The sequence below is a fragment of the Euleptes europaea genome, chromosome 2, assembly GCF_029931775.1.
Source record: "Euleptes europaea isolate rEulEur1 chromosome 2, rEulEur1.hap1, whole genome shotgun sequence".
Lineage (NCBI taxonomy): Eukaryota > Metazoa > Chordata > Lepidosauria > Squamata > Sphaerodactylidae > Euleptes > Euleptes europaea.
The window spans coordinates 136,605,614-136,617,495 of record NC_079313.1 but is presented as its reverse complement, the minus strand read 5'-3'; the positions used below and the strand labels follow the sequence as shown (position 1 = coordinate 136,617,495).

Sequence of the window (11,882 nt, the reverse complement as noted above, 5' to 3'; positions counted from 1 at the left end):
TCTTCCCCTCTCCACAACAGACACCCTGTGAGGTAGGTGGAGCTGAGAAAGTGTGACTAGCCCAAGGTCACCCAGCTGGCTTCGTGTGTGGGAGTGGGGAAAACAAATCCAGTTCACCAGATTAGCCTCCGCTGCTCATGTGGAGGAGCGGGGAATCACACCCGGCTCTCCAGATCAGAATCCACCTCTGTGGTTGGACTCCTATTTTTAAAGATTGCTTTTACTAGTGACTGGGCGGGCGAAATGGACCGGGACTTTCTCTGTCATCAATCAACATCCTTATCTCAAGCCTTCTTCTATGCAACTCCCCACCCAGGGAGGTGAGCCAGATGGCCCTGAGAAACAGGGCCTATTAAGTGGTGGCACGTTGCCTTTGTATAGCCCTTCCCCCCAAGATTCACCTGGCGTTTAAATGCCAGGCTGAAAGAGTAGAAAAGAGCAAGAGTTAGAGTTGCCAGGTCCCTCTTCGCCATAGGTGGGAGGTTTTTTGGGCAGAGCCTGAAGAGGGCGGGGTTTGGGGAGGGGAGGGACTTCAATGACATAGAGTCCAATTGCCAAAGCGGCCATTTTCTCCAGGGGAATTGATCTCTGTTGGCTGGAGATAGGGTTGCCAGGTCCCTCTTTGCCACTGGCGGGAGGTTTTTGGGGTGGAGGTTTATTTATCTAATTATCTAATCGAATTTGGCTGGCCATGGTGGCTGTGATTTTTTATCAAGTACCTGGAGGTTGGCAACCCTACCTGGAGATCAGTTCTAATAGCAGGACATCTCCAGCTATTACCTGGAGGTTAGCTGTAAAGAAGAACCAGCACTTATGGCAAAAACTGAGACGTATTCAGAGTATAATCAACATTAATATATCCCACATCAAGTACAATAAACAACTTGGTATCCAATAACAATGAAAATAGCTATGGCAGAACAGAGTAAAATCCACGGATGCCAAGAGTAAAAGTAAAATAGGTTTCCGGTAGTTGGTCCTATTTCGCACCAGCTTTTTCGATTCCGGCAATCCCGCTGCCATCCTCTTGCAAAATGGGGCTATATGCCATGTTCTTTGAACAAATGTTCTGAACTACTCATATAGAAAGTCGCAGGATTGCCGGAATTGAAAAAGCTGGCGTAAAATAGGACCAACTACCGGAAACCTATTTTACTTTTAATCTTGGCATCCGCGGACTTTACTCTGTTCTACCATAGCTATTTCCATTGTTATTGGATAACAAGTTGTTTATTGTACTTGATATGGAATATATTAATGTTGATTATACTCTGAATACGTCTCAGTTTTTGCCATAAGTGCTGGTTCTTCTTTATAGCTAATCCCTAATTTTGGCACTAGTTCGCATTTTGATTTCTCATTACCTGGAGGTTGGCAACCGTAGCGAGAGTCCAGTGGCACCTTAAAGACTAAAAAAAATTATGCCAAGGTATGAGCTAAAACACTAGGCTCTGAACTGAAGTTTTATCCTGCCTTTTTACTTGTCTGCTTTAGCTCGTTCTACGGAGCTTCTCGCAGCCTGTATCCCGCCTGTTTTATGATCAGGCCCGGCTCGCTTTTATGCTCTCGCCTGCTGGGGAGGCACGGTTGGTTTCATGGCTGTTGGTTTTACGACAGTTAGATTGGGATGGTTTTACTGCTGGCACGGTCAGTTGCACATTAATTTGGACTTTTAACTGTTTCGCTTTGGATAACTGCTAGCTGGCAAGCAGCAGGTCTTTGGAGAAGGCAGCGCAGGAAATTCCCCGAATAAACTTCCCTCAAAGCTACTATTTACTCACAGTAACATGCACTGACATGCTTTATCTATCAGTAGCAATAGCAGCTTCAAGGCGAGGGGAAGGGGTGCATAGAATCGGGTGCTTGCCTTAGGTGTAGAAATGATTCGTTATGGCACTGGTTTGCGAAGGGTAGGGTTGCCAGCTCCAGGTTGGGAAATACCTGGAGATTTTGGGAGCAGAGCCTGAGGAGGGCAGGGTTTGGGGTGGGGATGGACTTCAATGCCATAGAGTCCAATGGCCAAAGAGGCCATTTTCTCAAGGTGAATTGATCTCTATCAGCTGGAGATCGGTTGTAATAGCAGGAGATCTCCAGCTAGTACCTGGAGGTTCTTTATGTAGCCTAATCAATGATCCTAGCATTATTCATTGTTAGGTTCCTATAGTGAGGCTGGTTGATATATGCTTGTTTGTATATTGTCATTGTTTATTGTGTAATTTTGTCACCTGTACTATTTGCACTTGTCTTGCATTTCACTATTATATTGCATTTTTGATACGTTGTGTGAGCCTGTTACTGTTATTTTGCAAGTACTTCTAGTTACAGTATTGGTGAATTTTTGTCACCTAGCACCTGGAGGCTGGCAACCCTAAGAGTCTCCCACAATATCTCTTAGTCCTGGCTTGCAGCAGGCGATTCTCATTTCTTCTCTGCCTGGGGCTTATAATAGACTTTGTTGACGTCGGCTTGTGTCTTTCTGCACTTGCCAAGTGCAACTGGGACGCGTGTTTACAAAACCCAAAGAAGGAAATCCTGTATTAATGCACTCGGGATGTTGTTTGGTATCAGAAATGCATTAGCGCTTCCTGTGCTGTCCCCCCCCCCCCACAATGAGGCACATCGCCAGCCCCATGGCAGGAAGCAAGACCAGTTATTTCACTGAGACCAAAGGAGCTGCTGTCGCAGCTGGTTTTCTTAAGGGAAGACCATATGTGGAGAGTTTCCAAAGATGGGAGATCCAGGCTTTGCCCCTGGAAGCCCCCTTCCCCAATTTTATGTGAACTGGGAGATTGTGCATTTTCTAGGGTTGTGATAGCAGGGAAATTGCCCTTGCATGAGTGAATGTTTCTGTCAGCCACAGGGATGCCAACCTCCAGGTGGGGCTGAGAGTTGTACTAGAATTACAACAAACAGCCCAACTACCGTGATCAAGTCCCCTGGAAAAAATGGCAGCTTCAGAGGGTGGGCGCTAGGGCATCAAATCTCAACTGAGAGTCCCCACTTGCCCCAAACTCTGCTACCCCCTGAATCTCCAGGAATTTCTAGGGCTCCCAACTTCCAGGTGGGGGCTGGAGTTCTCCTAGAATTTCATCTGATCTCCAGCATAGAAAGATCAGAGGAGGGTGGACTCTATGCATTATACCCCAATTATACCTTTCCCAAACCCTGCCCTCCCCAGGCTCTCTCCCCCCACCCCCAACTCCAGGAATTTCTCCAGCCCGGATGTGGTGACGGCTGCCAACTTGGAAGGCTTTAAGAGGGGAGTGGACATGTTCATGGAGGAGAGGGCTATCCATGGCTACTAGTCAAAATGGGTACTAGTCATGATGCATCCCTATTCTCTCCAGGATCAGAGGGGCATGCCTATTATATTAGGTGCATTGGAACACAGGCGGGATGATGCTGCTGCAGTCGTCTTGTTTGGGGGCTTCCTAGAGGCACCTGGTTGGCCACTGTGTGAACAAACTGCTGGACTTGATGGGCCTGGGTCTGATCCAGCAGGGCCTTTCTTATGTTCTAGTTGGCAACCATGCCGCTGAATCAGGCCCCCCCCCCTTCTGCACAGGCTGTTTATTTTCAAATGCAAGCGCATCCTTCCCACGCGTCACTTCCATGCCGGCCCGCCTGCCGGGGTTACGCGTTCAAGAGGGCTTCCTCCATTTGAATGGGAAAAAAAAGAGAAGAGGCGGCAATTCTTTACAGAACACGACTTTAATACAAATCAGGGTTTCCCCCTGCCCTCTTCTCCTGGGCACACCATCAGCACAAAGTAAGGTACAAATTTCCAAAGAAAAATATTAAGAAACGTTATAAATAATAAGAGAGTTTTCAATGCAACGGGCATTGCCAAACACTTGGAATTTGGGGACAGAAAGAGAGGGTGCTCACACACAAATACACACACGCACAACAGATGCTTAGAAAAGTCTGGGCTACCCAACAGAGGTAGATTGAGGCGTTTATGGCTAATGTCTTACCAATGTCCTGCTCTTCCCAGCCTAACACAGAATTGTATAGATCCCGTTCCGAGGCCCGTCCCTTGGCCTGGCTTTTGGGCAATGGTCACAGACCAAAATTAGATGAGTGTATTCTGGGGTTTAACTAGCAGTTCTCCTCATCAAGCCATACAGAAAAAAAAGGTTCAGCTTCTTTTTGTTAGAAGATTCCCATTGTGGCAGAGGAGATTACCACCGACGTAGAAGGAAATATCACTGCTGGGCAAGAAACCATGATCCAAGAAGGCCACCCCTCTTAGCCAAAGGCCACCCCACCAGAATCATGTGGTAGATGCGGACCATTTTCTAATGAGAGACAGCATGGTGTAGTGGTTAAGAGCGGGGGTGGAGCGGTGGAGTCTGATCTGGAGAACCGGGTTTGATTCCCCACTCCTCCACATGAGTGGTGGAGGCTAATCTGGTGAACTGGATTTGTTTCCCCACTCCTACACACGAAGCCAGCTGGGTGACCTTGGGCTAGTCACAGCTCTCTTAGAGCTCAGCCCTACCTACCTCACAGGGTGTCTGTTGTGAGGATGGGAAGGTAATTGTAAGCCGGTTTGATTCTTCCTTCAGCGGTAGAGAAAGTCGGAATATAAAAAACCAACTCTTCTTCTAATGTGCTTCCCCCTTTCTGGGAGAGTTTCCCTCTAGGGTATGGAGGGGAAGCCTTTGCAAATGTACCATTCATCACCTCAAAAGGATCCCCTTCATTGCAAAATACCAGTTAGCTGACCAAAGGGGAAACCAAGTCCAATGCAAAGAGGGTGGACTCACAGGGACAAATCCATGATTTGTTCAAAGTGCAGGCTTAGAAACACCAACTGTAGGACAGGCAAAAATGTAAGCACAGACGTCGGGAGAGGAAGCAGTCAAACACAGACGTCGGGAGAGGAAGCAGTCAAACATCATTTCATAAGCCAGTTATATCTATCAAGGATTGGGGAAGGGGTAGAGATTTATCGCACCCCATACTTGTTTTTCACTCCCCCTGCCCTTACCGGAGACCAGGGAAAGAAAATCCTTTTTTCTGTCAATGGTAGTGGAAAATGCTGTCGAGTCACAGCCAACTCATGGCGATAACAGTGGGTTTTCAAGGCAAGAGGCAAGCAGAGGTGGTTTGCCATGGCCCGCCTCTGCACAGCAACCCTGGACTTCCTCGGTGGTCTCCCATCCAAACACCAACCAGGGCTGACCCTGCTTAGCTTCCACAATCTGAAAAGATCAGGCTAGCCTGGACTATTAAAGTTTGGGCAGATGAATTGAGATGGTTTGCCATGGCGTTCCTCTGCATAGTGACTTTAGTATTCCTTGGTGGTCTCCCATCCAAGTACCAACCAGGGCACACCCTGCTTAGCATCTGAGATCTGACGAGATTGGGTTAGATAGGGCCACGAAACAAGCTTCAGCCAAAAGCAGCAATGATTTAGAAGGAACAAAGATTGCATCACTGGCTTCCTAAGGAGGCATGCAAAATCAAAGCAACCTCTGCGGGTGGTATTCTATCGCGAAGGTGTCAGCATGTGTGGAAACCCTCTTTGCCCTGGTGAACCACTCCAGCAGGGAAGCTAGCTGGGCAGAGCATGGGAACAAGGGGAAAGAAGGGGAGCGGTGGACTCTGATTTGGAGAACCAGGTTTGATTCCCCACTCCTCCACATGAGCGGCGGAGGCTAATCTGGTGAACGGGATTTATTTCCCAACTCCTACACATGAAGCCAGTTGGGTGACCTTGGGGAAGTTACAGCTCTTAGAGCTCTCCCAGCCCCACCTCCCTCACAGGGTGTTGGTTGTGGGGAGGGGAAGGTGCTTGTAAGCCAGTTTGAGTCTCCCTTACATGGTAGAGAAAGTCGGTGTCTAAAAACCAACTCTTCTTCTAGAAATGTGAGTCACAGGAAGTTATCACTGCCAACTCCAAGTTGGGAAATTCCTCGAGATTTTGGGAGGGGGGAAGCTTGGGCTAGGCAGGGTTTGAGGAAGGGAGGGACTAACAGTGGGGTGTCTTTCCATAAAATCCACCCTCCAAAGCAGCTACTTTCTCCAGGAGCCCTCCTGGCCCCACCTGGAGGTTGGCAACCCCACAGGAAGAGGTGGACTCACTTGGCTCAGCGGTAGACCATCTGCTTGGCATGCAGAAGATCCAAGGTTCAATCCCTGGCATCTCCAGTTAAAGGGACTAGACAAGTAGGTGATGTGAAAGACCCCTGCCTGAGACCCTGGAGAGCCGCTGCCGGTCAGAGTAGACAAGACTGACTTTGATGGACCAGGGGTCTGATTCAGTAAAAGGCAGCTTCATATGTTCAACAGTGCCCTGGCCTCGTACACATCCCTGCTTCCCAGGGGTTGCTGCACACTAGTGGTTGTCTCCATTGTCATTGAAAAGGCGGAGAATTCACACGCACCACAACCAGGATTGCGAAGGTACTGGATGACACAGAGGCCTGTCATTAAAAACGCTCTTTGCTTTCGACAGCTCGGGCCGGACTCGGAAGGGCGGCCGGATCTCTGCTTGTGTTGGAAGAGCGCCCTGCACAGCCTGTCACCGAAAGAGGGCAGCGGCTCAGCGATTGGCTGGGCAGCGAGCCCAGGAGGTGTTTCCTGGGCACACACCAACACCGCTCACATTCCTCTGCCTCTCTCTCACACACAATGAGCCCTGGAAACTCGCTCAGCCATCAGATGCCCCATTGTTACCCCGCTCGTTGACGCGATCGCCAACACTTATCCCCACACATTCCTCCAGCCGGTTCCCAGGGCCGATCGGGCAGACAGGTGCATGGCCGAGGCCTCAAAGCGGCAGCTCTAGCCTCCACCGCATTCCAAATCCGGAACCTGCCAGCAGCAAACCCCTGATTTTTAGGAAGCTGCTTTGTTGCACCCAAGGGCCAATTTCTACGCCTTTTGTCACCCCCAAGCCAAGTACACCCGTGCCTGTACTACCGGAGCAGCCACAGGGTCTTGGCTTGGACACAGTTTTTGATGCCACTCACCTGTCATGGCCCAGACGGTTGCAAAGAAGACAAACCATTCTGAGGCATGGGTGCCCTTCTCATTGCAGTCACTTGAGCAGATTGGCTGGAGAAGAGTCCACTCATAGAATCATAGAGTTGGAAGGGTAACCCTAGAGGCCATCTAGTCCAACCCCCTTCTCAATGCAGGATCAGCCTAGAGCATCCCTGACAAGTGCTTGTCCAGCCTCTGCTTAAAGACCACCAGCGAGGGGGAGCTCACCACCTCCCTTGGAAGCTGATTCCACTGTCGAACAACTCTTACTGCAAAAAATCTTTTCCTAATATCCAGCCAGTACCTTTCCACCCGCAATGTAAACCCATTATCGCGACTCCTATCCTCTGCTGCCAAAAGAAACAGCTTCCTGCCCTCCTCTAAGTGGCAGCCCTTCAAAGACTTAAAGAGAGCAATCATGTCCCCACTTAACCTCTTTTTTCTTCCAACTGAACATTCCCAACTCCTTCAGCCTTTCCTCGTAGGGCTGGGCCTCCAGGCCCCTGATCATCTTCGTCACTCTCCTCTGCACCCGCCCTTCCCCTGTGCTTTCTCTAGCAGTAGTTTTTGGAAATCTTCACATTTTAAAAAAATCTTACGGTTAAGGTTGCTCTTCCCCGTCCATCCCGCTCTCCATTCAGTGGGCCTCTCTTGACGCGAGCTTCGCTTGCAGGACAGAGAGGCGACTTGTGTGAAAAACAATTCTTCCACGGCTAAGCGGACAAGCAAGATCTAGAATCCTGCTCACTCTAGACTTATCCCTGTGAAACCTAGGTGGGAAGAGCTAGACTCAAGTCCAGGAGCAGAGGCCAACACAATTTTCGGGGTATAAGCTTTCATAAGAGTCAAAGGGGCTGTGGCTCAGAGGTAGAGCATCTGTTGGCATACAGAAGGTCCCAGGTTCAATCCCTGGCCTCTCCAGTCAAAGGACCAGGTGATGTGATAGGCCTCAATTAAGTCTCTGGAGAGCCGCTGCCAGTCAGAGTAGACAATACTGACCTTGATGGACCAAAGGTCTGATTCAACATAAGGCAGCATCATGTGTTCAAAACTAGGGAGTTATGACCCTCAAAAGCTAATACCCCTCCCCAAACCTTGCTGGTCTCTAAGGTGCTACTGGACTCAAATCCGGCTCTTCTGCAGACCCAAGACAGCTACCCTCTGAAGCTAACTAGGTGGGAAAAGACTCTACGGGACAAGTTTCCCCTGTATTTCTGCTCCTGGGAGAACTTTTTGAAAGGATACCATTTGCACCAAACGGTACAGCGGAATAAACCCAAATATTCTTATCTGCCAGCGGATTTTTCTCTTTCCCCCTCCCCCAAAGACTAAAGGATGCCTCAGTGGAAAGACACCACCACCACCAACGCGCATGCTGGATATTTCTCAGGGGGACACACACAAAACCAGGCAACAGTACCAAAGCTTTTCTCCAGCTGCCAAATACCCAAAACATACAAAGAGACCCCAGAGTTTGGTTCTTCCCAGACGGAGTCCGCCAAAGCGCTGCTATACGTTGGAGACGTTTTGAGGTTCCTTCGCCTGCCGGAGTCCGTACAGCCACTTGATGACCCGGGCGTTGCGCTCGATGACGGAGATCCCATAGGGCATGCGCTCGGCCTGCCTCTCCTCCAGGGTGATGGTGCTGCGCCGGGACCGGGTCCCCTCCGAGCTGGCAGTGCTGACACTGTGGAACTTGACTGAGACGATGTCGGAGCTGGCCCGCGTGAAGCGCTCCACCTCCAGGCCTCCCACATCCTCTGGGTCCAGGCCGCAGTAGTTGAAGAAGCGCTCCAGGTCGGCCGTGGCCCGCGAGTACCGGTCGCTCAGGTCCGATTTGGACCGGTGCAGGAGGGTCTGGCGCTTGGCGCTGTCCGGCCACAGCTCTCTGCAGGGACTCGGGGAGTTCTGGGAGCAGGTGGACGGGATCCGGGCATGGGTGGGAGACGTGGGGACAGGGGTCAACTGGATAGTCGGGGTCACCCTCATGCGCAGTGCTGAGCACGGCCGGACGTCCACCCTGCGCACGGCCACGGTGCTGGGGGACTTGGAGGAGGCCGAGCTTTGTGAGAGCTTGCTCATTCCCTCCGCGGGTCCCTTTTTTGTGGGGGTGGCCGGCAGGCTTCCCGGGGCTCTGCCGTGGGGCTCCGGCATCCACTTATTCTCCAGGGGGCTCTCTGGTTTGGGGAATGGGACAGGGCCGTCGCAAAAGTTGATCAGGTTGTTGAGTATTTCCAAGTTCAGGGAGGTTTTGCCGGCGCAGACGTCTGCCCGGCGCCCTCCCTGCGGGGCCTTGCGGCCAGGGGTGAGCATGGCCCTCCGCACCCCCGGGGTGAAAAGGGGCTGCTTGAGGGAGCGGGGCTTCACCGGCTCCTGCTTGGTGGTGGCCACGTGCCGGCTTTTGACGTACTTGGCTTTGTCGGCCTCCAGCCTCTCCACGGCGCTGGGCTTCCTGGCGGGGCCAGGGGCCGCCTGCCGGCGGAAGTACTCAGGGCCCTTGTTCAGGATGCGGAAAGGCATGGCCGAGGTGAAGGGCCCCACGGCCACGGCGGGGTGGCGGCTGGCCTGCAGGGTCTCCACCGGCATGGCGCTCCTCAGCGGATCCTCGCCTCTTCCCGGAGTGTCCAGATGGGGGGCTGGCTCACATGCCACTGGGGGAGACCCGGAGAAGGGACCCCTCCGGCCAAGCCCTCCTGGGCCGATCGGTCCCGGAGCTGGACAGATCCCAGACGTTCGGCAGATCGGTCCCGGAGGAGGCTGTGCGGGAAAAAGAGAGGAAGAAATCAATGGCCAAGCCACCGCAGCGGGTCCCCCTCGCCTCCCCTCGCCCCAGCAGACAAAGGCGGCGGCGACTCAGCCAAGCAAGCGGCGCTTGACGGCTTATTTCAAGGCGCAGGCCACGCCCACCTCTTCCAGGCGCCGGCCAATCCGCGGCGGGAGAGGCACTTCAAATGGAACCCTCGGCCAATCGCGCGCCGGCGGGGGACGCGGGGGAGCGGCTCCGTGAATGGGGGAAGGAAAGGGGGGGGGAAAGAGCCCCGGCGGATGAATGAATGAATGAATGAAAGGAAGAAAGCGTCGGCCCCGCCCCCGCCCGGCTGTTCCGCAGATGCTCCCTCCTCCCTCCCTCCCCGCCCTCGCGCGCGCCGCCCCCTCCCCCGCGTCGTTCTTGCCAAAGGGGGCTGGCAGGGGGATTACGCGGAGGGGGAGCCCCGCGCGCGTGACGTCACAAGTGGGAGGATTCCGACGTGACGCGGGCAGACGGGGCGGCCGGCTTGAACCGCGCCTGCGGGCGGATCGCGGGGACGCGGGGGTGGGGGTGGGGGCAACTGGGAAAAAGGAAGGCAAAAGTCTTCCCTGGGAGCATGCTTTTTTGCTTTATGATTAGAAACATAGTCGGTTATTTTATTGTTTAGAATTGTCTAGGATTAAGTTCATATATCTTCAATTCTATTTTTTTTTTAAAAAAAATATATGATACATTTTTTTAAAGAATAATAGAAATTTGGCTGGTTGCAAATAAAAGGTAGCCCTGACCTGGATGGCCCAGGCTAGCCTGATCTCGTCAGATCTCAGATGCAAAGCAGGGTCAGCCCTGGTTAGTATTTGGATGGGAGACCACCAAAGAAGACCAGGGTTGCTGTGCAGAGCCCCGAGGCACAGCGTGCACTCAAAAGCTCTGCTCACGACCTGAGTTTGATCCCGACAGAAGTCGGTTTCAGGTAGCCGGCTCAAGGTCGACTCAGTCTTCCATCCTTCCATGGTCAGTCAAATGAGTACCCAGCTTGCTGGGGGTAAAGGGAAGATGACTGGGGAAGGCACTGCCAAACCACCCCGTAAAACAAAGTCTGCCTAGTAACGGGATGGGACGTCACCCCACGGGTCAAGAATGATCCGGTGCTTGCTTTGGTAAAGGTCCCCTGTGCAAGCACCAGGTCATTCCTGACCCATGGGGTGATGTCCCATGGCTGAGTCATGGGACGGCTGAGTCAACGTTGAGCCGGCTACCTGAAACCAACTTCCGTCGGGATCGACCTCAGGTCGTGAGCAGAGCTTGGACTTCAGTACTGCAGCTTACAACTCTGTAGACCCACTTGTATGTATGTGTATATCAATTGAGCCCCCCCCCACTTTGAAAAAGATTCACATTGCTGATATTAACCTATGAGTCTATTGCCTTTTTATGGAGTTTTTCTAGACATCAAGAACAAGAAAGAAAATCCACAGAATGCCTTTTTTATTAGGGCTGATCAAAATTACCCCAAATATGCAAAGTTTCGTTCGATCCCTTCATCAGACAGATGTTTCAAAAATAAAAACCCTGAGGAATGCCTGTCCGATGAAGAGTTCAAACAGATGTTTGTGCAATATTTGGTGTCACGGGGGGTTGTCTCTAATAAAAAAGGCATACTGGAGATTTTCAGTCTTGCTTGGGTTTAGTGTGAACTGCTGCATCTGTTTACAACTTTTTTAAAAAGCCAGGAAGCTGGAGATCCGTGTGTGTGTGTGTGTGTGTGTGTGTGTGCGCGCGCATTCTTCTTGCACATAAAAAGATGGGGGAGGGAGGCTAGAATGTGTATGGGGGGTGTTGGTTGAGCTTGCAGGGATAACAGAAGCAGTCAAGGTTGTACCCAATTCTGGCAGCGACAGATCAAGAAAATTATCTTGGGGTGGTAGTGGATGGCTCAACCCAGTGTGCTGCTGCTCTAAAAAAGGCAAATTCCATGCTGGCCATAATTAGACGAGAAATAGAGAATAAAACTGCTGATATCATACTGCCCTTGTACAAATCTATGGTGAGACCACACTTGGAATACTGTGTACAGTTCTGGTCACCACACCTAAAAATGATATTACAGAGCTTGAGAAGGTGCAGAAAAGAGCAA

At 51.6% G+C, this 11,882-nt stretch overlaps 1 protein-coding gene across 1 annotated transcript; it reads right to left on the bottom strand.

Annotated features, from left to right (window-relative positions):
• Positions 1–8,505: 8,505 nt before the first annotated feature.
• Positions 8,506–9,582, bottom strand: FAM110A (family with sequence similarity 110 member A). Its single transcript, XM_056844194.1, has one exon. It carries the CDS (start codon positions 9,580–9,582, stop codon positions 8,506–8,508), a length of 1,077 nt encoding a protein of 358 aa, XP_056700172.1.
• Positions 9,583–11,882: the final 2,300 nt, after the last annotated feature.

Coding starts and splice junctions, on each gene's coding strand:
- FAM110A (XM_056844194.1), bottom strand. CDS start 9,582: ATGCCGGTGGAGACCCTGCAGGCCAGCCGCCACCCCGCCGTGGCCGTG.